Source organism: Mixophyes fleayi, chromosome 12 (assembly GCF_038048845.1).
Source record: "Mixophyes fleayi isolate aMixFle1 chromosome 12, aMixFle1.hap1, whole genome shotgun sequence".
Classification (NCBI taxonomy): domain Eukaryota; kingdom Metazoa; phylum Chordata; class Amphibia; order Anura; family Limnodynastidae; genus Mixophyes; species Mixophyes fleayi.
In genome coordinates this window covers 68,010,717-68,037,915 of record NC_134413.1, presented here as the reverse complement: position 1 = coordinate 68,037,915, position 27,199 = coordinate 68,010,717, and the positions used below count along the sequence as shown (strand labels likewise).

Sequence of the window (27,199 nt, the reverse complement as noted above, 5' to 3'; positions counted from 1 at the left end):
ATATATATATATATATATATACACACACACACACACACACACACATACTCTCTGCAGTCAGCCTCTGCTCTCCCAGTAACTAGAGCACAGATGAAAGATATATGTATATATATATATTTATATATATATATATATATATATATATATATATATATATATATATATACATATATATATATACACACACACATTATTATATATATATATATATATATATATATATATATATATATATATATGTGTGTATATATGTATGTGTATGTATATATATATATATATATATATATATATATATATATATATAAATATATATATGAGAATTTTGTCTCATGCTGCAAGTCCTGTAAAAAAAAATCTACTTACCCATTGCTGCAGCCTCTCTGGTGCTTAGTTCTTCAGGGAGCAGACAGTCAGCTGACAGGAAGAGGGGGCAGGTCACATGATCGCAACTGCGATCTTATGTGAAAGATGACTGGCTGTCACTGACAGCCAGTCATCTGCAGCAGCAGGAACGCAGAGGACAGCGGGGACGCCGAGGAGGACAGCTGGGACGCCGAAGAGGACATCGACCCCCAGGTGAGCTGGATGGGCTCCGCCCAATTCTAGAAGGGGGTGTGGCTGTAGGGTAGCGGGGCCTACCGGTGATTTTTCCAGTATCCCGGTGGGCCAGTCCGACGCTGAACTCTGGTAAGTGTACTGGGCTAGTGGGAGAAGCTGGAGATTACACAGCTTCCTGAATATTTCCTGACCACGAGCACAAGCCAATTTAGAGCTATATATTGACTGAAATTATTTTTTCATAACTTGCAACACTGACACATTGGAGAAAGGTAGTAAACCAAACGATACAAAGTGACACTTATTTCTGAATGCCTTGTTCTTAGAATTTGGAGCAGATGATTATAGGAAATGTTTTTTTTTCCTCCCAGTAACATATAAGTGTAACCTCTACTATGTAGAACTATGCTTTATCATTAATACTGTGGCTGTTGGGTAGTTTGAGATTGTTTTATTGGAGTTTTTCATTCATTTCTGCTATAGCTGAACAGTTGTTTATTTACTAACTCCTTAATACAGCTTTATGCAGAGGAAAAAAAAAATCAGTTCTTTCAATACAAGGATGGAAATCGGCTATGGGTTGCATTGCACTATACCTGTAATGTGTGACTGATCATTTCTGCATTGGAAAACTATAAAATAGTGAGTTCTAAAAACATAACCGAGTTCAAGGCAGTTTAACGCATATGAAAAAAATGGGAATAGGTCATTGACAGATTGGCATGGGAGACCGAATAACGTCCTATAGCCATGTCCAGTGAAATGGCATCATGACCTGTGGTGTCAACATTCTACTATAATATGTCTCTTTGTTATTTTTGCATAACAATAAATATTACTAACAGATTCATTTACTTTTATTAGGATCATTAGCATGTACCTTCATCATAATAAAACAGCTTCATGGTTAAACAGACATCATTTGGGAGAGGGCCCAGGTTTTGCATAAGAACATACAACTTGCGGACAAGCATGACGCTGGCTTTCTTCACATCTAAGCAGGCAGAGGTATTGTTGTCTTTATTGCTGCAAATAAAAAGCACTATAAATTACAATAAATTGTAAGGTATACTGCAGGCTTGCAGCCACACCCAGCACAATCCCATTAGGAAAATGGTTCCCTTTATGTAAAATGCGCTTAACATATTGTCTGCAAAGTCAATGTATTTTAATTCTGCTACGCTGTATATGGTACATTTAAACCTCAATTGGTGTACTGAAAAACTGTTCTCCAAGTCCATTGGGGGACACTGGAAACACTGGGGTATAGAGCCTATACTAGAGCTTGAGCTTTGGTCCGAAGGTTCAAGTTCCTCCCCCTCTACCTGTCAATGCTTTAAGTCATTTTTGAAAAATGCCCCAAGAACAAAACCAGGAGAATTGAATGAGAGGGTAGAACAAGGTTCTCCAACAACAACAAAACAGAACCTTAACAAGGTTAACAGGAAAGAACAAATGACAAAAGATCATTAAGGGTGGGCATCCAGGGGCCCCTAACAGACAGAGAAAGGGATTTAAGGCAACTATTATTAGGGAATTTAGACTGTAAGCTCCAATGGGGTAGGGACTGATGTGAATGAGTTCTCTGTACAGCGCTGCGGAATAAGTGGCGCTATATAAATAAATGACGATGATGAACTATAAAAAATCCTGTTTTGACTTTCATCCATATGGGCAACACTTGGATCATCTCAAAGCTGTCCCTACAGGAGGATATGCTTGTGTAGCACCTTATGTCCAAAACTAATATCTTTGGACACAAAACCGTTGAAGACCAGGTGGCTGCCCGACATAGCTGGTCAGCCTAGGCCCTGTGCTGCTCTGTTCAGGAGGCACTCATGATCTGACAGAATTTGCTGTCCCATTTTTAGAAACAGATTTTCTTGTACTAATATAAGTCTGATGAATTACCGCAGTAATCCATCTAACAATGGTCAGTGGGCCAACCTCTGTTGTGGGAGTTATAGAGAACCAAAAACTCATTTGTCGTGTGACTTCACGTGTCCTATGGACATAGGTCCCCAAGGCCCTGACAATGTCCAGAGAGAGTGAAGGGAGCCCTCTCCTTCTGGAGACCTACCACAGTCTAAGGTCGGAATCAAAATGTCCTGCTTAAGGTGTAACTTGCAGACCACTTTGGGCTGAAAGGAAAAGAAGACCTGTTTTCATGAAAGATGAGATATGGAGTCCTACAAGACAGAACCCCCAGCTTTCAAACTATCGTAACTGTTGAGAAAGGGTAGTCTTACAGGTAAGTAATTTAAAATTTCACTGAATTCAAGAGTTCGAAGGGAGGTTTGTGTAAAGCTGTCATTTCCAGGTTAAGGTTATAAAGAGCAATAGAGGGACATGTATGTAGGCTGCACTTGCATCACCTCCTGTAAACAAGTCTGCACTTCTGTAAAAGTGCAGGTTTTCTCTCAAAGGAAAAACAGACAGAGCTGAAACTTGACCCTTAAAGGAGCCAAGTCTCAGTCCCCCATTAGACCCTCCTGCAGTAAAAGTAATTGAAAAGAGAAGGTATGAAACGCCTTTCTTTCACACCAGGAGATATAAGTCTTCCACACCCTGTGGCAATTTCTGGCTGAAACCAGCTTCCTAGACTAACGCCTGGTCTGAATTGCACTGTAAAAGAAGCCCTTAGCTTTATGGATTATGCCTTCAACAGCCACGCAGTTAAAGACAACCAAGCTAAACTTTGTGATGAAAAGGTCCTTGACTTAACAGGTCTTGTTTTGGAGGCATACTCCACAATGGGCCCACTGCCGTGTTGAGAATGTCATTGTACCATAACCTACTTGGTTAGTTCACAATCACCTGAATACTGTCTTTTCACCTGCTGGAACACCCATGGAATCATTGTTACCAGCGGGAACAGGTAAATCAGACAAAATTTCCAAGGTACTGACAAGGAGTTTATCAACGCCTTCAGTTCCCTTTTTGTGGAGCAGTAGTGCTCCATCCTGTGGTTCAACCGAGGTGCCATCATGTTGACATCTAGCTGACCCCATCTGTCCACAATCTGCTTGAAGACTTAAGAAGGAAGCCTATTGCGAAAATCTGTTTTTCACCCCAGGGATGAATGCCATAGCAATGGCGGAACATTCTGCTCCCATATCGCATAATCCTGCTGGTTTCTCTTATTGCATGGGTGCTCTTGGTGCCTCGGATTGGAGAGTGGAAATCCGCTTTGAGTTCAAGCACATTTATTAGGGGCTTTCACTCCTGTGAAGTCCAGAAAAGGCAGCACTGAAGAATGACAGGCCCCCAGCAGCGAAGCCTGTCGTCTGGTGTCACCAGTATCCGATCCCAAACTGTGAAGTGGTGACCACTGTTGAGGCTGTCTCCTCTTGGCCACTGATGAATTTGCTGGTCAGATGATGGTGAGACTTACTCAATTTGGAAATTAGTTCTGGAACTCTCGAGCTTGCAAACCAATGGTGGGCAGCCTGCACGTTATGTTCGCTGGAAGTCTTGGGAGTTGGAAGCTTAACTGTTTTCCTCTCTGCTGACTTCCATGAGGAGCCGAGGTTTGTCCATAGGTCCCAAGGCATTAAAAGTTATGACGGAACTCTTTCTCCCTGTGGCCCAGGAAATAATCTTGTCCAGTTCACAACCGAATAATACATTCCCAGAGAAAAATATATGCAACGACGCTCAGGAGTTACTCCAAATAGTGTAGTACAAAAACAAAAAAAAGATCCGTGGATAATGTAATATACAATTATACCAAGGGGTAAATGTATCAAGCTGAGAGTTTTCTGGCGGGTTTGAAAAACCAATCAGATTCTAGCTATCATTAATTCAGTACATTCTACAAAATGATAGCTAGAATCTGATTGGTTGCTATAGGCAACATTTCCACTTTTCAAAACCGCCGGCAAACTCTCAGCTTGATACATTTACCCCCAAAAGTCTAAACAATACTAAAATAACTGTCATACTAGAGTTCAGAACTATTAAAAATTCTAAACAAACAAATATAAATCACTAATATATAATCATTGAGGATAAATATAAATGTCCATATGCATGTAAATCACCATAAAAACAGCAATATCAAATTCAAACTGTTCTCACAGATCAATTCGTGCTATGTATAAATTTCTCTGGAAATCAGTAAGATATATCTGATTTCCAAATGATTGTGAATTTCAAAACAAGTGTAATGTCATAAGTGTAGTCAATATCACCCCACCTACGGTCTTATGTCTAAACATCTCTTGTATGCACTGTTCAGTTACCAAATAAATGTTATATGGTATCGCCAGGTTACAATTAATAAATGTATTAGGGTATCTTCATTAGAAATAATATGCGGTGTACTCACTAATAGTCTAATCGTAATTGGAAGTAATATCTGGTGTGATCCAGTTGTTTTTGCTGTCTGGTGAATCCCACATCAAACCACACTGTAATTAAACAATAACATCTCCGTGTCCGGTATGATGGAGAAATTAATCGGATTCCAAAAACTGACTGAAATGTATAGGGAGAAATGTAGCTCCTCAAATGAAAAACCCCCCAATCTTCCACCAGATCGATCGTCACGTGTGCAGGCTCAGCTCTGTCCTATCCGCTCAGGGGTTAGCAGGTATTGGAAGCTGTATGAGGCACCTTCTCCTCGTGTTCCCTGTGGAGCTATATGTAAGGCTCTGCACCATTGTTAGTGGGATCGGCAATTGTAAATTCACTATGAGAATTGATTCAACTGCAGACACACTGAGCAGTACTCAAATTGTTGTATAATAACAGTAAAAACCGAACTCGAACAATAGTGAAAAGACTTCAGACATACTTATACGTTTCATTGCAACCATACAATTTCCTCAGTGACATGTTACAAATGTTGATTTCCTCACATAGTGTGTGCACCAATAGTCTTATCCAGTTCACAACCGAATAATACATCTCCAGAGAAAGGCAGGGACTCCTAACTCTACACTCGACTCCCAGGACAGAAGCCAGAGAGCATGGATTGTAGAGACTGCTGAGGCTGAAATTCTACCCTCAATTACCCCCCCCAATCAACGAGAGGAAGAAAACAGTCTGTTTCTTCTATGTCAGGAACCTCTGACTCATCTTTGTCTTGAATATTTAGTGCCTGCCAGATGACTCGCTCTAAATCCTTTACTCCCTGTTTCCTGTTGCAATCATTATCAAAGCACAAGTAGGCCACAGAGCCAGAGTCTTCAGCCACCTCTCCTTCCTCCTGGGTAGAATTTTCAGAGCCTCATCCATTCCAGGACAGAAGGACTGGCAGACTCTGACAGTTCTGGGGTGTAGAAGTGTTTTCCATTTCCATGATCCTTTCCAAGCAACATGAAACCTTGACCAGACCCAGCACCCCTATCCTGTACCACGACAAGCAACAGCCATCTGACCCCAGCCCCTGGCACCCGCTTCACCCGTGCCAAAGGCATGTGTTGCAGTAGGTGTGTGGCAGGAGGAGGTACTGTCTGATTTTAATTTACACTGGATTTTACTCACAGGAGGACATTTTATACAGTGTACCTTTTACCTTGCTCATGTCATTTTGTACTCTGTTATTTTATTTGGAGTCCGATGTGGTTGTTGAGGTATGGTTAAATTAAAAGTAAAGTATGTGTTTTAAAAGTAAATATTTGTGTTTGCTTTAGCTATTACCCCCACCTCCAAGCTATTCTGCTTTGTACCAATATATTTAAAGGTGGGTGTCAAACATCATACACCCCTAAATATTGATAGCGGATATTTTAATATAAATCCAATTATCATAAAATAAAAAGGAAAATCAATTAAGATAATTTATTTAATTTACCGTATTTCCCCATGTATAAGACGCACCTTTTTCCCCAAAATTTGGGATCTAAAACCTGGGTGCGTCTTATACAGGGGTAGCGGGGATGCAGTGGGGGGGCAGCGTTACAGGGAGAGCGGGGGGGATCCAGCAGGCGGGGACAGTTAGAGAGTGGCAGCGGAGATCCAGCAGGCGGGGGACAGGCAGAGTGGCAGCGGGGATCCAGCAGGCGGGGACAGGCAGAGAGTGGCAGCGGGGATCCAGCAGGCGGGGACAGGCAGAGAGTGGCAGCGGGGATCTAGCAGGCGGGGACAGGCAGAGAGTGGCAGCGGGGATCCAGCAGGCGGGGACAGGCAGAGAGTGGCAGCGGGGATCCAGCAGGCGGGGACAGGCAGAGAGTGGCAGCGGGGATCCAGCAGGCTGGGGACAGGCAGAGAGGCAGCGGGGATCCAGCAGGCGGGGACAGGCAGAGTGGCAGCCGGGATCCAGCAGGCGGGGACATGCAGAGAGTGGCAGCGGGGATCCAGCAGGCGGGGGACAGGCAGAGTGGTAGCGGGGATCCAGCAGGCGGGGGACAGGCAGAGTGGTAGCGGGGATCCAGGAGGAGGGGGACAGAGGCACAGTGGCAGCGGGGGCGGGCGATTGCAGGGAGATTGTGCTGCCCGGCTGCTCTGATCATTACACTCTCCCTGTCTTTTTTGACAGCTACCGTAATATTGTTTTTTTCAAATTTCGGGGTCAAAATTAAGGTGCGTCTTATACATGGGAGCGCCTTATACTTGGGGAAATCCGGTACTTAAAAATGATTATGTATTAAAAAATGATACCTTGCAATATATGTCTAACTCTCTCTGACTAGCAGAACCACGGGGCCCCAATGTCTGGACCATGCTGTTCTTGAGATTAGGCCAAGTCAGAAAAAAGAAGATTATTTTGAAGCTCCTATAGTGACACACGTTGGGAGGTCATGGAGCAAGAACCAGTCAGAAACCCACAATGCGATTCACCTGAACGCCACTAAAAGCGCAAGTGGGTATGCGGACACTAGAAACAATTGATCCCATTTTACAGACTCATTTACTTGTGTTGTACTAGTATTAAGAACGCTAGTAAACACATATATGTTCTCACCGTAGTGTAAGAGGCCGTAGTGCTGTAGAGTCGCTGATAAAATGTAGACCCAAGAGATGATATTTACAACAAGAAAAGCATTGTGCAATTCAAACCCGCTGAGGCCCAACAGATAACATGTATAAAGCCTGCCCCGTAAGAGAGAACACCTTTACTGTGCAGGTAATGTAAGATACTCTCCCAAGCAGAGTTTATATAACCAATGGTAAAAGATAGGCAAAGAAGGCAAAAGTCATTTACATATATAATCCTTTGGATTTCTGTGTATATATTTAATGCTAATATTTGTTAAATGTGGACTAATCCACTAAATGTTGCTGTTCAATGATAAAGCAGCAGATAAAGGAAATACTCACCTAGTGAAATCCATAATGGGTCCATTAGGAGTATACTTAAATTTAAACTGATAGCATTCCGTAACAGTCTAAAAAGATAGAAATACATAGTTATAACACCAAAAGCCATTGTACAATGCCTCAATTTTTATTTCACTGATTTTGGCACAAATTGTTTCAATAAAAAAATAGCATAAAAAAAGAAATAAATAGTTAATACATAAAATGAACATGACATTAACAAATAATTAGAAATATGGTATGTTGAGATACCTAATTTATGTCACTATAGTAACTGGTCAATGCAATTCACCTAACAAAAAAATGAAAGACAGACTATACACTAGAGGGCAATGTAGCATCACTTTATATGTTTAAATACATACCTGTGGCTCTTCCATGTTTGTATATATCTACAATGAAATTTAAAAAAATGCATTTATGTGTTAAAACTAGATACTTGCAAAATAAAAAAAATAAATCATAGAAAATGAAAATACATACTGCTAACACAATAACAATGACTACCATTATTGGGGACATTTAGAGAAACGGGAGCTGGTAAAAAAAAAAAAAGTGCAGAAATCATACAAAGAGCCTTTTTTAAAACTCTCCTGAATATAAATTATGTTTGATTGTATTTTCCTAATTCGCGATGCTTACACCAGAGCTTACCTAGTGACATCAAAATAGAGGGTTGTTAAACAGCTTTGCGTCTTAATATTAAGTATTGTCTTTGCTTGAAATAACTGGAGGACAATATGGTTAAAAATACCACGCTTTATAATTGTATAGAAAATTGTGTATTTTCTAAAACTCTATGAAACCTTTATGTTTAGAGCACCAGGTGCTGCTGGTATGACTGTCCTTAAGGCAAATCCAGTCCTCAGGAAGCCCCAACAGTGCAGGTTTTCCATATCTCTTTGCTGGAGCACAGGTGTATTCACTACCGACTGACACGTTTTAAAAATTAAAATTGATAAGGAAACCATCCGCACTAGATAATACCACTTTTATGTCAAAATACCCCAAATTACAATGGATCAAGTTTTAGAGAATATACTTGTTGGATCCATGATTGGGGTACAGATTTCCAGTGTTCTCACATGCCTTGCACAGCCATAGTGATTAGAATAGTGCTTGAGGCAATCGCTGTGTTCTGCATAGGTCCGGAGTGTATTCTGTCTAATAGTTACTGAAATCTATATATAGATAGATACGTTCCCCCTGCTTCAGGGCATGTCAGCGCTAGCACCCTGACCACATTTGTACTGATAATGTATATTACATACAATGTCCCTTACTTGTATGGGTCTGTCCCCGATCCACTGAGCCGTAATTTAGAATTCTAGCTCCTGGGGCGAGAAAGACATTTGACACCCCCTAGCCCTCAATTTTTACCAAATTAACCTAAAATATTCCTAAATTGCGCCCACTTTCAGCGTTGCTCCCTGGGCGGTCGCCCCTGTCGCACAGCCCTAGTTACGGCCCTACCTGAAGGTAAGAGCTAGTTAAGTTACTACTTATATTTAATTATTACTCATTTATATTATTTTATTTTTGTTATTTATATTCTTATTTTTTATATTTTGTATTGTATTTTTTTTTATTATTGTAGTTTTTGTTTATTTTTGCTTATCTATTAATAAATATTACATAAATTATACTTAAAATAACATGGTGAAACAAAACAATAAAACCTAAAACTTAGTGTGTTAATTGTGAATACATCTATAAGTAAATTGTGACTATAACACTGGTCAACATTCATTTTACTGGCCAATCACAATAAAGTGATTTTGGAGTAAATATGTAGTGATGATTCTGAATAAGACATCGGTTTTGCTAGACTGGCTCTAATTTTTGAGATAATTGGTACCCCATTAAAAATGCAGACAAATTAATAGTCTGGCAGAGGCTACTTACAAATCGCATTGAAATTATTTAAAATCATACAAAAGTAAACACATGACATACATGACGACATTTTATTTGGTATCATAACAGATAAACATAGGATATCTGGATAATTTCGGATAATTAAAAATAATGCACAGTAAAACACTGCTTGTATGATTTTCTTTTATGTGGGTTATCTAGACAATCACGTTAGAGGCTCCAGCAACAGTCTGCTATCATGTGTCTATCCTATGAGCCTTGATACCTTTCCTCCTTTATATCTAGATGAAACCTCTCCCCTTGTTCACTTAAATCACAAAGATTATCCGGAAATCTGTGCAAGTGACTATGGCTCATATTAGCACCCACACTTTTAAGTCTGTGAACATGTTTTGCACCAGTTCTTCATAATTATCTGCTTTGTGGTTACCTTAGAAGTTCTTGACAACTGAGACACCAGGCAGCAGATTCAACACCATTCACACATTTTGTGACATTAGAATCCTTGATAAGTTTAAGAATCTGAGGACCATCAGACTCCAGCTTTTAGCTTTTTCCAAAAGTCCAGGGAACGATCTACAAATGCATTTGACACAATCACCATCTTTGTCCAAGACCTTAACAAACTATTTCATTAGACCCAGTTTGATATGGAGCGGTGGGAGAATTTTTTTTTCCCGGTTAACCAATGGCTCGTTAATGATGTTTGCTGCACCTAGTCATGTTAACTCTTGAAGGCCATTCCGTATACAACTTGACTTATTTACACTAACTACATGTATACATGGACAAGAAACAAGAAAACAAAAGACAACACGAACCGCTTAACTGCCAACTGGCTGCTGGTTGGGGGGGGTGATCACCTATATACGGAGGGGGAACATTCTAGAATGATCGCGGAGTGCACACTTAGAATATTCACAGGTCATCTTCTAGAATGTTCTGGTAGATTCCCATATGCACGCATTATTTAGTTCCCTAATAATTGATGGTATCCATAATCTAAAGAACTACAGGCAAAACGAGAGAAAAAATCTTTTATTTTTGAAATAATATTTTATTTTTGAAATCAGCAACCACAAAATACACTAAATTGTTTTTAAACATCTAAAGCAACTCTAAAAAAATGTTTTTCTTGTTGGGCTGTAATTTATGTAAACCTATTTAGTATGTAGCTGTGTTAACAATAAAAAATAATTAAAATGTAATAAAGTGAATTGCTAATGTGCTTCTTGTGGTGAACTGTGATAGTAGATGATCTTCCCAAAGTGAACCTTAACGCTAAATGTTAATATGTGATCTTGCCAAAGTTTATTGTGTATATAATTAGGAAATAATACAATCAATGCCATAAATAACAAATTGAATTATTCATGTGATGTGTGAAGTGGACTCTGATATTAAGTAATAATGTACGATCTCCACAAAAACATATAACAGAATATCACTGGAAAAGGAGAAGCGTTTAAGCTTCTCCCGGTCTATTTTGGCATTTCTAATGTTGCCTACATGTTCTAGAATTCTTTTTTTGAGAGGTCTGGTTGTCATTCCTTTATATACCTTGTGGGAGGGGCATATGAGACAATATATACTGCCATTGGTGTCGCACGTGATATCAGTTATTTCCTTTTTTCGCTCATATCTATCAAAGATTTCAGTTTGCATTTGCAATGTCTCAAAATTCCTTGACCTCTGGCAACTCATTAGATGTTTTTGCCAAATACTTCCTTTAAATCCATCTCAGTTTGTAAGATCTGTAGATTGCGTTGTAGGAATTTCATCCCATTGTCTACAGTAAGTACCTATAAGCCTAATTTGTTTATCACCCTTCTCTGTTTGATATATACAAAAAAGTAGTTCTGTCCCTAAATTTTGCTGTTTTATAAGCTTTCTTCATATTGCAATTACTATAACCTCTCTTTCAGACATTCATATAGTTATGCAGCTCTCATTGCAAAGACTGCACCACTTGAATAATTTCTTGGAAATTCCCCCTTAGTAACACCTTTATTGTTGATGTTAAGTGAAAGCTGGTACTGCGCAGTAAACTGTTTGTGGTGGTTTCTTTACAATATAAATCTGCAATGATCTTGTTATCAGCTAAAAATTTTATTGTCAGATCCAAAAGGTTGACTTGTTTATTGCTGAATTCATAGGTTAATCTGAGATTAAAGGCGTTTTAGAAGGGAAATAAATTCATCCCATAAAAATAAAATTTCAACTATGAACCTACTCGATAGCAGGATATATTTCGTAAATTTTCCATTAACGTCACTAAAGACCCATTCATTTTCCCACAATCCCAGGTAATTTTCACATATGTGGGGGCACAAGTGGTCCCCATAGCTGTCCCTCTAATCTGGATGTAGAATTAGTCTGGAAAAATGAAATAGTTGTTTTTTCAAAATGAAGCCATTATGGTGATTTGCCGCAGGCGATATTTATTACTTCACTTGTGACCTGGAAAACATGCACTGATAGGATTTGGGAAATGCTTCCTTTAAGTTTTCCTCAACTACAATTATAACAAAATGAAGCTTGCGTTCCTCTATCATGTCATCTCTCTAACAGATGCTTCTCGCAAACTCTTTCCTTCAAAATTATTCTCTTTTTTTCTTTTTGGTACCATACTAATAAAATTCAACAAACAGGTTACATTTTCTAGTCTACAATGACATTTATGAAAAAGAAAATACAAATATATACTAATAAACTGAAAACTTGAAAAAAAAGTAGAAGGCAATGAAGGAACTTACTGCTAGCACCACCATTCTGAGCTGTGTAAGACACAAGGAAAAGGTTGTGTTAATATATAACTGACACCTGAAGAATAAAATATGTTGTACTTACCAGCTTCTAAGAACAGGCCTACGGGCTAATTACACATTCAACATGTGTTCTACAGCTCTGATAAAGGTGCTGTAATACTGCTAGTCGAAACACATAATATTAATGATTGGATCGGACACACACACTTTCCAACAAGCATTCACTCTGTGTTAATTTCAACATTGTCCACAAGTCCTTCTTGGACTTCTGTATCGCCCATTATAGATTTCCTCTCAATACCTGGGTCCCTAGTATCTGTTTGTGTATCAACCCCCTTGTTCGCTTTCCTGATCTGAATTCTGCCTGCCAGAGACCTCTGCCTCTTTACTAATTACTATCTCTGTCTGCTATGTTTTGTACTGGACTAGCCTAGTATAGTCTAGCCTGGATTGGTAAGCATAGATTAGTTCCTAGCTTTCTTTCAATTGTTCTGGGGCTGTGCCTCACTCCTTGGGTTTAAAGAAGAACTCCACCCAAAATATAAAACTAAGCGGCATCAGGGGACCACTGGAACGTTGTATCACTGGAAATACAATTACTTATATTGATTTATTATATTAATAATGCATAAAAGCTTAAAATACTAAAGTCTACCCAATACTAAATTTGGTTTGGGCAGATTTCTCCTTTGTGCCCTGGAGACTGCAGCGTATCTGGAAGCCTAATCAAAGGAAAGAGAGGCAAGTATAAGTAGAATACCTATTACATATCTCCTCAGCATCCAGTGGAGTGGGGTATTCAGAAAACTCCTGACAGTTACTGACATCTCAGTCTCACCACACAAGTTTATAAACAAAAAACAACACACACCGCCAACAAAAAAAGTTAGAAGAAATTAACACAAACATTTTAAACAAAAAGAAATTAAAAACAAGCAGTTGCTTTATGAATATTTACAATATCACAGATCGGGCAACAGACACAATATTGCAGCGTGTATGGCTTGAAGACAATGAGGTCATTAGATAGCAGCAGATTTAGTGTTAGTGTAGCACCTAGTCAATTTGATCCAGATATTGATAAAAAGACATTTATATGTGGTAGCAAAGTTTATATTTTTTATATAAGTAACAACAATTAAGAGTTTATTAGCGATCAAGCCTTTTATAGGATGTGTCAGTAAGAAGTTGCTAGCATGTTAAATGCAATGACAATTTAATGGATGAAAATAAGAGCTGGATCCCTCAAGACCTTTGTTGTTGACCCAAACTAGATTAAAATAAAAATGTCCCAGTGAGAAAAAGTTATCTGACAAAACAAATGGGAAATTACTGCCAAAAAAGTCGCCCATGCAAATATAAGTGTGAATGCATTCTCAGTGTGTGCCCTAAATTCTATTGTGTTGATAGACAATCTGTGGAGTACAAATGAAAGCTCATCTACTAATACCATTTAGGTACAATATTTGTGCTAAAGCAGAGCACCCAATCAATCCTCTATTTTTAATGTCAAACTTGCACTATGGACAGCATGGTGGCTTAGTGGTTAGCACTTCTGCCTCACAGCACTGGGGTCCTGAGTTCAATTCCCGACCATGGCCTTATCTGTGTGCAGTTTGTATGTTCTCCCCGTGATTGTGTGGGTTTCCTCCAGGTGCTCCGGTTTCCTCCCACACTCCAAAAACATACTAGTAGGTTAATTGGCTGCTATCAAATTGACCCTAGTCTGTGTTTCGGTCTCTGTGCATGTTAGGGAATTTAGACTGTAAGCTCCAATGGGGCAGGGACTGATGTCAGTGAGTTCTCTGTACAGAGCTGCGGAATTAGTGGCGCTATATAAATAAATGATGATGATGCACTAGACAGATAAAGGCTAACAGTTGATTGCAAATATTGCATCTTAGTGCAATAATCGTACATGAGTCCTATTCTATCTTAATGAAAGCACACATTTCAATATGCTTACTTACATATTTTTTCTGTAATGCATCATAACTCCCTAACATCCTGCAACAGAGATGTGATTTATTGTTATGTAAATAGTTATATTTTCCTTCTGATTTACATGACCAACTAAGTAACAACTGTATCAACATTACATATCACATATTCAAGATACAACCTACTTTTCTTAACCTAGGTAACAAACTTAAGGACACTTGTTTTCTCACTTGTCACTGTATATGAATATTCCCCACAAAGATGGCATTTCAGGCACCAAATACATTTACAATTGGACAGGAAGAGCGTATACTGAATTTATAATATCCCTTAATAATTTCAATTGTAATCACACTTATTATTTGTAAATACCTGGCACTGTGGGCACCATGTTTGCTCTTAGCGTATGCCTGGCATTGTTACAGTAACAATACATAACATGACTGTTTCAGAACAAACCTGGGGGTAAATATATTAAGCTTCGTTTTCGAATTCCCAGCGATTTTCTTGGGGGAGTTTAAACTCGCTGATGTATTAAACGTCAATTTGATGTAAAATCGCCAGAGATGTGTTTCTTTCAAAATTGCCATTATGAAAAACGCTACAAATTGCGGTCCCGACTTTATCCCAATGTAGCTATACAAGTCAATGTATGAAGCTGCGATTTTCCAAACTCGCCCGAGTTTGAATTCAAAATCGTCAGATACAACAGGCTGCTTTCTAGAGGCGAAATTAGCAAACATATCACTGTTATCCTGATGGGCTATACAGCCACACCAGCCGGCGGGTGTAGAATGTAAAAATCAAATGATTTTTATTTATTTTTTTAAATTAAAAAATAAAATAAATAAAAATGTGTGCTGTCCCCGTCTAAAGACTGTTACTCCTAGCGTTGGCAGCATACTGTTGGTTGCGGGAAAATCGGGGGGAAAAATGCATGGGGTGCCCCCAATTTCCACGCAACCAGCACTAGGCAAACCAGTTGGGGTGGATGGCACTATAGCAGGGACACACACGGCAGGGGATCCCCCTGCAATAATCGTGCCGCCCTCCCCCTTGGAATACCCAGCTCAGTACTGAACGCACGAGGGCTCTGTCTACACCCCTGGGGTGGTGGATGTAGGGTAATAATGGCGCAAGGATCTATAAACATAAATAAAGAAAACACCAATTTTGCTTGTGGAAAGTACAAGTAACAAGCCAGCCGGGATTGTCATTAACAGTCTGGGCATGCTGATGCTTGTACAAGCACCAGCATACCCATGGCAGCCAGGGCATCCTGGCACTTGGAGAACCACAAGTACCAACAAGCCCTGACATCCCTGGATTGCTGCGACCTGTAATATCACAAAAAAAAATGTTAAATAAACCACAACATCCTCATTAATACCACATTGCTTCATTAAAAATAATGAAACCCCAACAATTACAAACACCCTCGTCACACCACATGTATTTATTAATAATAAAAACGCCCCAAATACTCTCCAATCTGATGTCTTCTTTTGTTCATAGAAGTGTGCTATGCAAATAGCCTTTTCAACCATGACCAAATAAATTATATTCCACAATAGTCCCAAATAATTTGTAATTCCAAATAGTCCAGGGAAAATGTCTTCTTTTCTTCTGGTCAAAATGATCCCCTTTTTGTAAATCCATCCGGAACATGCTTGAATAAAATAACAACCCCACTTAACAGCTGACGTAACAGTGCTTGTGTACTACACAAGCACCCCGACGTGAATGAGAATTACACTGCTGCAAGCTCCAATTACAGTATAAGGGGGATTCCCATGACAGTGCGGGGGTAAAAGGACTGAAGATTCATTCTAGAAGATAAAACAGATATAGCAATGCGGTGCTAATCTCTTGTACATAGAGATGAACAAAACTACTGGACACTTCTTCAAAAAGGCTATTAGCATAAATACTCCCAATAAACGTTGATATCTGTATGGTAGTGTATACCAGTCTCTTAGTATAGGACACAATTTCCAATCTTCAAAAGTCCACTGATGTATAGGATGTCACTTAATGATCACTTAAAGCGATGTTCAGGAATGAATGTAAATGTCCTCAAAAAATAAAAAGGAAACAATCATAGTGTAGTGTGATCAAAAAATGATGTACATACACCCTATGTCAACACCTCCTCACTGCTAGTGTGGGAAACGGTGTATACTAGCCAGCTCCTCAAACCAATGAAAGCAAAAAGTGTAACACAACAGGATAAAGAATGTACATATCTATAATATAAATGCCTAGTGGCGTGTGTTAGTCTGTCTGTGTGTGTGGAAAAAATAAAACCAAGCTGCAGCGCCACCTGCTGGGCGGAGTTATACACTGACCTACTAAATTCTTAGTGTGTGTGTGGAAAAAAAAAATTCAGAAAGGGCTGAAATTTGGTATACTAAGATGTTTTTAATTTGTTAATTTAATTTGTTAATTGTTAAAAGTGTTTATAAAGATTTAAAAAATATATATATATATTTCTTGAAGGAGAAGTGACAGTGGGGAGTGGTTGGTGGTTGCCGGGGGTGACAGTGGGGAGTGGTTGGTGGTTGCCGGGGGTGACAGTGGGGAGTGGTTGGTGGTTGAGGCCTGGGCTATGGCCCAAATGCACGACAAGAACCTTTTTAACACCTTAAGTAGCTTGATTTGACTAGAATGCATGAGTATCATGCACGGGTTAACTTGTGGATATATATATATATATATATATATATATATATATATATATATATATATATATATATATATATATATATATATATATATATATATATAATATGAGGGGATCTCCTTCACCTGTAATTCAGAACCCCTCACGTGAGTACACTTAGACAATGAATATTTGACAGGCTTCAAGATAAACTTAGCACCAATATTCCTCACAGAATTCCTTCTGAAACCCTCTCCTCCATTACTCCTGGATGTATATATACTCCATTTATGTGGAGAACGAAGGGATAGAGGAGACAAGGGGAACAGCATAGTGCTTTATCCTTTAATTAAAAATTAAATTAAAAACGGCAATAAAATAAATTCACAATCCATAATTGCAGCACATATATAGGAGTGGCAAGGCCGCCTACCAGTCCCATGATAAAACAGCATGCAAATCCACGCCGTCTATATCTCACACTGCTGGTAACTTGTGCTGGTTCTCCGGTATTATGATTCTGCCACTCACAACGACCGACGCGTTTCAACCCTTGTACCACTGGTCTTTCTCAAGGCTGGTATTATATGTGTGCTGCTAAATAACCTTTTATAGTAATATGCTCTTACTGAAATCAAATGTTTTCTCACTGCCACCTCCAGAATTCAAGCCTCGATGTCAGAGAGGCAGAACCCTGACTATTTTTGTAGCATTATGTCTTAATCTGGACCATGTATGATAATCTTGTAATCCACAATGCCCTGCTAAAGATCCCCTTGAAGTACATTGAATTTCACAGTCACATGATGGGGAGGACTGGTTAGAGATGTGTTACACCTTGACAAAGGCTCCGGAAGAGCCGAAATGCGTTGGTTGATGGGAGACGGCTGACGGGATGTCTGGAGATTTGTGACGTCAGACGCATCCAGCGGGGATTCCTTCTTGTACGGACCTGGTCTTGTTCATTGAGCGCGTATTGTGGGATTGTTTGTCAGGACACAGCTCGCTATACAACATCATTTGTCACGCTCGCTTTCAAACTTAGGGACGGTAAGAGTCCATCTATCCCCTGTTTTTTTGGCTTGCTCTGGCGGTCTTTACTATATGCATTTTTTATGGGTTGAAGTTTTATATTATCTTGAATAAAGTGTATATGTTGTTACACTATGGATATTTTCCTTCTTTTTTTTATCCTAATCGTGATCGAGTGGGATCCCATTCTGGAACATCTATTTATGGGATAAGTGTAATTTATATGACAGGCTCTGGTTTTATACATCATTTGGTGAGTTTAAACCCTTGAGGGGTTAAAATCATTCCCCCGGTCACGTGGTGGTTCATATCTTATTAATAAACACACAGATTTCTAAGGGACTCTCTTTACATCATCCTATTTGAGTGGCAGGTTGCACTATGTCTTGGTATTTCTCTTCTTGCTTTATATATGTATCCACGGACATGGCATGAAGTAATTGTACAGTTCACAGAGGATTTATCTACATCCCGTTGAAACGCATGATTTTGAAGAATTGGTATATGAACTTACTATACCATTTTATTTTGTTCTTGTCGTGACTGTGTATCCATTTGCTGTACATTCATCTGATATCTTGAGCAGATATTATTTTATTGTTTTAGCTACATTTGATAGAATTGAATGTTTTTGATTGGCGCCTGTCAGCAAATTTGTTGATATTCTAGAGATGTGGAATAACCTTGCTGCTAGCTCAAGTTGAATAAAAATGAAAGAAAATCCCTATCAGTATCGGCTACTATTGTACCGAATGTACATTCATCAGTCAGTCAGGAACAGATTGATGGTTACTTTACACCACAAACCAATAAGCAAATTATGTTATGTTTTAAAAATGTATTAGTCTGTAGCACTTGTTTGTATATTTCAAACTTGTCCATTTTGCCCCTTGGTGCATGTTAGGTGACATATCTTTTGGATTACTTTGTTCACAAATAAAATACTTAATAAGTTGTAGATGGTCCACTGCATTGCCGTTTGTTACAGCAGCTTGATCCACCAATTCTCTCACAACATAAGTGGAATTTTGCCTCCACATTCAAAAATAAGAATTCTAAAAGGCCAGCTTAACACAATACTTTGAGATAAGGCTGCTAACATCATAAAAATGCTGTTGGAGCTGTTTAGGAGTAAGATGACTTCCTATTAGCTAATACACAAAACATGGCAAAATATAATAGTCCATAACATCTCAACACCGCTCCCTCATATACAACCCTGACACATTAGCCAACATATGTTGGAGCTTTTATTTGGCTCTTTATAATATGTCCCAACCTCTGCTCCCAGTTGATAAATTTAACTATATTTACTCTTTTTTTATAATCGTTTACCTAAATTAACCCACAACCACCCTTTTGTCAGGCCATACAGTTGTTAAAACAATCAACAGATGAGAGCAGCCCAATATTTCTTAAGGTTGAAACGTATTACCGTCGAAAGAAACCCAGAACAAAACCTTGTAGACATATCTCACCATTTCACCAGCTGGGTGGAGCCAGGGCAGCTCTTATCTTCCCTGAGAATTTTCACACATATATCTAGTGACACAAGCAAAAACAGATCCTTAGAGCTGACAAAATACCACGGTGATATTTGTTTTAATAGGAATGCACGCTGCTCTTTAAAGAAAAATTACCCTTAAGATAACATATTTAGACAAGTATTTTTAGAATGATATTTCTGACAGTAAATTATCACAATGTATCTCTAAGCAGTCAATGGACCTGATGCGGATTTGGAAGAATGCCCTTGTGAATAGTGTAAAAAACACAAATTTGTACTGTACATGCCCACAAATAACTGTGTGTATGTAGATTTGCTTGCATCTGACACTTGTACCTGCTTGAGACCAGCGAGGCAGGACTGGGGACAGAAGGGCAGTCTAACATAAGCTGTACAGTAAGGGCGTATTTGTGAACAGATGCAGACTTGCACGGAGAGAAATGTATTTTTCCCCATCAAAACAAATGTCAACAACGTTTTCTTATGCTTATGACCTGGTTGGATATAAGTACACCTGACGCAAATCTGCTGCTGCAGAGTTGTATGTATCTTAAGATGTGTGCATTGAGGTATAGGCAGTTTGGTGGCTCAGTGGTTAGCACCTCTACCTCACAGTGCTGGGGTCATAAGTTCAATTCCCGACCATGGCCTTATCTGTGTGGAGTGTGTATGTTCTCCCTGTGTTTGCATGGGTTTCCTCCGGGTATTGCGGTTTCCTCTCACACTCCAAAAACATACATACATTATCTCACACAGGGAAAACTAACAAAGTATTACCACTAATAATATTTCCTTGATTTCCTCCATGGCAACAGACAGTAAAGCAGGCCTGGCCAACCTGTGAGTCTCCAAGTTTTGTGAAACTACAAGTCCCAGCATGACCTGCCAGCTATCAGCTGCTATCTACTGGCAAAGCATGCTGGGGCTGGTAGTTTCACAACACCTGGAGAGCCACAGGTTGGTCAGGCCTGTACGAAAGGGTTGATCTTCCCTTCCAGCTAAGTCAAGAGTAGAAAAGAAAACACCACCGTAAGTTATATAAGGCCACTCCCCCCGTCTCCCGGGTGTCCTTTCATTCCTTCTCATATACTGAGTGCTTTGGGTGGTGGTGCTTTATCAAAGGAACCTAGCACTGGCAGAAAAGCACTGCAATGTGTTCTGAATTACTGGTCTGTATTAGGTGCACTGTCCAATTATATAAAAACTGTAACCTTGTTTCGCCATATACAGGTGTGCATCTACATACTGCCACTGAATTGGCCACGCAGCTCTTATTAATTGCAGCTACAAATTATACAGGTATATGCCCCATCTGAATTGGACCCGTTATCTCTCAATAAATCTACATTTGTATTTTTATAAATACTGAATTAAGATGAGGTCTTTGTAAACTTTTTATTTATCTTTACCACAAGACACAATTCAGGTTGATAGTTCCACTTTATTAAATTAGCATATGTAAATATGCATATTTCAAAAAATATGCATCTTATAGCTGTGCTACCACCTATTACCAAAATGCACAGACTACCTTCCACCCCACCCACCCCAAAGATGATAACCGGCGTTGTATAATGCTGTGAATGGGAGGTCTGAACATGCACTGTTGAAAAATAGTAAGACGTTACCTTCCAGATATCTTGTCCCATATGCATACTCAGGAAACAAGCCCCTAAGGTAAGTGATACAGGACACAGAGACAGCTAGCAGTCGCTTCACAAGAACCAAGGACTGCTGCTCTGTAGCTACGCTGTTCGGTATCACCACTGTACTCTGATGTGTAAGAGAGAAATAACATTATTGCTGTGCTCAGTACATGCAAAACATTGTTGAAGACAAGACATACTGTAGTGTGTAACAGATTCAAGCACACAGGTTTCTGGTATTTAGTTGCATTTTATTACTACTGGATAATAAACTAGTCAAAGATACCTGGTTATCTCTTCAATGGATTCACTTTCCAACACATTTGTATTTATATCTGACTCCAGGGGGTAAATGTATCAAGCTGAGAGTTTTCCAGCGTGTTTGAAAACCAATCAGATTCTAGCTATCATTTATTTAGTACATTCTACAGAATGATAACTATAATCTGATTGGTTGCTATAGGCAACATCTCCACTTTTCAAACCCGCCGGAAAACTCTCAGCTTGATACATTTACCCCCAGATTTTTTACATTTGTGTGTCTCTTTTCCATGTCCATCTACCCTTAACCTAATGATTCCATTAAAAAAGAGGATTTTTTTTTTTTTTTGCTATAAAATCCATTTCTCTGAATCCATTTTGGTGACTCTACTCACGCATGGGGTAGAGGGCACTGTGCTCTGGAGTAGGCACTTTATTGAACTGTAAACTTGTTTGTGCTGTAGCTCTTCCTCTTTATATCCATATATCTTTTCTCAGGTTTTTTGTTTTGTTTTGCTAACAAAGTCCTTAGGATAGGACCGAAATAACCAAAGAAACAACTACAACACTCAATATTAACTGAGTAATGAAAAGGGAGGGATCACAGTGTCCCCCAAATGGATTCAGAGAAATGGATGATACAACAAGTACAAAAATTCTATTTTCTCATTCATCACATTTGGGAGACACTGCTCAATTATGGGGACGTTCCCTAGTGGAGAGTACACTCAGGCACAGCTGCATGTAAGACACATTGTCTAAAACTGGGGTCCTTGGGACTCTGAACCTGTAGAATCTGGTTAGGTATGGACGGAGAACCAGTTTGTTGTCCAACACAACTGGTTAACTAAAACTGCATGCCCCTATATCCAGGAGGAGCTGACCCATTAAGTACAGTGGGCTGTATTGTAACCCCGGCACCAAGTTCCCTATGAGATATAAGACTGTCGGATATAGTTTTGAGCCATCTTGCCACTGCTTCGTTGCCGACTATTCACTTTTGTGCGCCTGATACAAAGAGGTGATCTGTTCTGCGTCAAGGTCTTACCACATCTAGTGAGTGGGAATTTGTCACGTCTGGATGCTAGGTACAATGGTATAAGTAGCTTATGAAGGAACATATATCTTCCAAAGCGAAGCTTGGATAGCCATATAAGCACCTCTTATTGGAGCGATTTCACTGCTGCTGTGTAAATTACCAGTACTGCTGTCCAGCAAATAATCAAAGAAAAACGAGTAGTTGAAGCTTGGGCCTTGAGGAACAACACTCAGAACTGGAGTCTGAACCAGAGATCTCAAGACTGGAATCTGCAGCAGCAAACTCAGGACTGGAACGAGTCACGGGACACTCAGGACTTAGACCTGCAACCAGGTGCACAGACCTGGAACACGTTACTGGGAACTCAGAGCTGGAACAAACCACAGGAGACTCAGAACTGGCACCCGGTGTAGCAATCGACAGGGTATTGAACCCACATTGAAGTGTAAGGAGGATGCCATGGACAGGACCGTAAGCACTTGACACTGCTGACAGGAGATAGAGCAGTTAGGAGCAGAGCACTTGGTAATGCTGTTAGCAGATACTGCAGACAGGAACAGAGTACTTAGTAATGCTGGTAGCAGATACTGCAGATAGGAACAGAGTACTTGGTAATGCTGATAGCAGATACTGCAGACAGGAAAAAAGCACTTGTTAATGCTGGTAGCAGATACTGCAAACAGAAACAGAGCACCTGGTAATGCTGATAACAGAAACTGCAGACAGGAACAGAGCACCTGGTAATGCTGATAGCAGATACTGCAAACAGGAACAGAGCACCTGGTAATGCTGATAGCAGAAACTGCAGACAGGAACAGAGCACCTGGTAATGCTGGTAGCAGAAACTGCAGACAGGAACAGATCACTTGGTAATGCTGATAGCAGATACTGCAGACAGGAACAGAGCACTTGGTAATGATGGTAGCCGATACTGCAGACCGAGTACTAACATGTAGGTGGAAAGACAATAACAGAGACAAGCAGGTCAGAGCTGCAAACCATATATCCTGAAGCAATAGTGAGGAAAGGATACCTACAAGGCTAGAGATTAGGATGGTGGCTTCTGTGGCACGGAAGAACCAACTTTGCTTCCACAGTCTACCCGTGCAACATAGGGTGGTTGGGTGTGACGAACTCCATGAGAAATGGAGCTCTTTGAAAAGAAGCCAAGCTTCTCTGCAAAGGAGACATAGGGCTGAACCAAGTCTTAAGAGAGACAAATACAGGCTTCCAATCTAGGCTATGACGTAAGAAGGATAAGGGACCTGCCGAGGTAACGGATGAAATGGAAACCTTCTGCTGATAACTCTCTCTTATTCCCCTACCATGGAAATCTTTAGAGGAAGGCAGTTTTCCAGCCCCGATTATAGACAGGATACCCTTTGTGATAGCTCTAAGAATCTTGGACTCAACCGTCCAGCTGTCAACCAGACTATCTAAGTCTTGGTGACAATACAAACATTGGTTAAATCTAGATGGTATTGGGAACAACCTCCAGGCCTTCTTTAAGTACCAGAAAAAACCTTTTTGCGTAAAAAAAGGAGGGACCATTCCCAATCGTTCACTGCTTGTACAATACCTCTGAGATTGCTGGACATAGCCTTAAGCTCTGCGTCAATCCTGGCGGACTCCTACTTCACCAAGGGATCCTGGAACCCTTAGGCGGTTCAGACATGCCATGACGCTGTGTTGTCAATGAGGGCTAGTCCTTGCTCACTCGACTAGAAAACCAGTCTAGAGGTCCAAGAGCGCAAACGAGCAACAAGATTGCTATGAAACAAGACATCCCTATCCCCATTAGCAACCTGCAATGGAGAATGGGGACCCATCTCAGTGGAAACAGAGATTTTACCTGTTACTGAATGGTACGAATCTTCTCCACCTGTAAAAGGAACTCTTCAACAACTGGTGAAGAAAAGGATCACCAAGTGGGAAAATACATAAATATACCTAGAAATGTACATTTATACAGACACATATACATGCTGGGCTGGAATGAGCTTGGCCCCAGCATGTAATACCAGCGTTCCTTCTGTTAATGCAATGGGTTAGGAGCAGGAAGCAGACCTCGCCTTAAACAAAAAATGGATGGACATGTATGGGATAGCAATAACCCTTATGTGCCCTGAGTGAGTCTAATAATTTTGGTAATGTCCTTGGTGCTGAAGTTAGATGTTGTTCTTAACTAGGAATGGGGGGGAGGGTGCAACGTACCCAGTGAGGCCAGGAATGGCCCTGCACAGTAGTTCCTTTAAGTTCATTCTATTGCTTAACATATACAATACCGTAGAAAAGTGTAGATAGCGTACAGTACAATCTTAAGTGGACGAAGTGCAAGTACCATACATATATATACTGTAGAATAAAGTAGATAGTTTAAGGGGAGTGGCACCGATTTTGGTGCTTATCATGTAGCTCAGTCTTTCGAGTCACTGGAATAACCAGTATCCAGTCTTCTGCTCTGGGAGCAACCAGTGAACAGAACAAGGGAAGTGGCATCTGAGGCACCAATCCCAGGACGGATCACTCCCCTCTGGTGTGCGGCATTGCCTGCAGCATTGCTGATATTCACAATTAAAATAATAAAGTAAAGTAAATGAAATAAATATACATTGGTAGGTCAGTCAATAATGACCCTACTTCAAGGGCACTTATTAAAAACCTGTGGAAAGATGGATAAAGGCATACAGAGGGGAGGAGCTACAGTACAAACAAGTTTGCAGTTGGATAAAGTGCCCACTCCAGTGCACAGTACTAATCTGATGAATGAGAAAAGTGTATTTCCTGTACTCCAGGGATTGTATCCCCACAGACCTGACAACTTCAGAAAACAAATGAAAAAAAAAATAAAAAAAAATAATTGTTTTGAAATATATTAATATCCCTAATAATAATTCATCAGTAAACGTCATCTCAGCCCAGTTCACATTGGAAAGAATTCCTCTTGAGGTATCCTTACAACGATGGGAGGAGGAATGGACACATGTAATAATGCAGACAAGGCAATTCCAATACACGAGAAATCTCTTGAGCTGACATTGTAAACTGCAAATAGGAGAGTATATCACAAGGGTGCTTGTGTTTCAATGTGTAGAAAATGCATTATATATGAACGTATATACTTTGGTAGCTTTTTGTGTTTTAATGATTTTTCACATCAGCGGCGCTTTTCCCTTTACAAGGCAGCGCCGCTTTAAATTTAAGCGCTGAAGACGCCGATCTCGCTGGAGTTGAAGAATCCGGACATTGATACATTTACCCCCAGATGTCCTTTAAATCACATTGAATGGCTTCACAATTAGTTATTTCTCCAGCTTCTCACTATGCATGTTAATATCCATCACTGTGACAACAAATGTTTATTAAAATAACTACAATGAAGAAGGTACAAAATTTGGGCAGTGCAAATTTTTGCAGAAGGCTTTAAAACTAAATTTGCAATTAATGTTTGGGGATCTCAGCATAAACAAAATAAGAACAAATTATTATGTATAAATAGGATTAGCAGAATGGAAACTAACACAACGTTTATAAAGCAGTTGCAAAAATGCCGTCCCAAGGCCCAAATGGCTTTTTATGATGTCATGCAGATATTTGTTGTACGACTGCACCTGTATTTATGGAAAGATTTTGGATGTCGGTGATTGTAAGGGCATTCGTAGTTTTCTCCTCCTAATGGGAGCATCTAGCGAATACAGGCAAGGTGCATGAATTTGCTTCATATTGCCATCACAACATAATTAATTAAACATCAAGGCATTGATGTGTTTTTATGTCAGGGGAATAGGGCCCTGCAGTTTAACAGGTAACTAAGGAGACTATTTCCAAAGCAAAACAACCCACTTTTTATATGTCATCTGAGATGCTGTAAATTGGGCATAAACTTTAATAGGGCACCTTTTGCCCCATCCATAGGCATTTTATGCTGAAACACATAAAACTAAAGTATACTTGATATCCCGTTTTTCCTATAATTTAACACATGCATGAGGCTCCAAAGGGTAAACTAGGCAGGGCTTAATTCCTCTAATGGCCACACATACTCATTTGCCAGAGGTAACTTCCATAAGCTCCTTTGTATGTACAGGGTGGAAATAAGAAGGGGTTTGCTTAAAATGAAATACAATGGGGATCCACACATTTTGTTATGAGAAAATTACTTTTAAAATGAGCTATCCCATCATGAATATTTATGTACTGTTTTGAACGTTTCAGTAACATACCACAGCGCTTCCGTGCATCTGAGCTGTTGCCATTCTCAATTTGTCTTCTGAACCTGAAATTCAAACCATATCAGAAAAAAACCCTAAATAAAATATAGAGATTAGATAGACACATACTGTGGTTAGCACAAATGATATAGGGGCTTACTTAACAAGCCCCTAATCCTGGACCACTGCAAATTTAAGTATGCCCTCTATTTATAACTAGGGAATCGCAACAGATATCGGAGATATCTGCTGCGGTCCCACTGTAATCGTAAGCAATAGCAGTCCCCATAGGTTTCTATGGGAACTGCTATTTTTCATGTTTTAACAACTTGTTCCCGATGATGTTACGTATGGGGAGAGCATTGCAGTAGAGGGATCTTCATTATTTTTTTCACATAAACAGTAGGGAATATAAATAGCATATAATATA

At 39.6% G+C, this 27,199-nt stretch overlaps 1 protein-coding gene across 1 annotated transcript in view; it reads right to left on the bottom strand.

Annotated features, from left to right (window-relative positions):
* HORMAD1 (HORMA domain containing 1) overlaps positions 1-26,830 on the bottom strand; it is a 59,942-nt gene extending 33,112 nt beyond the window's left edge. The window contains exons 1-8 of the mRNA XM_075193334.1: positions 26,782-26,830; positions 21,241-21,385; positions 19,584-19,647; positions 14,441-14,477; positions 12,459-12,479; positions 8,190-8,216; positions 7,825-7,892; positions 1,439-1,584 (exon numbers count right to left, since the gene is read on the bottom strand). Coding sequence (XP_075049435.1) covers positions 1,439-1,584; positions 7,825-7,892; positions 8,190-8,216; positions 12,459-12,479; positions 14,441-14,477; positions 19,584-19,647; positions 21,241-21,385; positions 26,782-26,814 — 541 coding nt within the window. The 5' untranslated portion in view covers positions 26,815-26,830. The remainder of the gene's footprint in view (positions 1-1,438; positions 1,585-7,824; positions 7,893-8,189; positions 8,217-12,458; positions 12,480-14,440; positions 14,478-19,583; positions 19,648-21,240; positions 21,386-26,781) is intronic.
* Between the last annotated feature and the right edge of the window lie 369 nt (positions 26,831-27,199).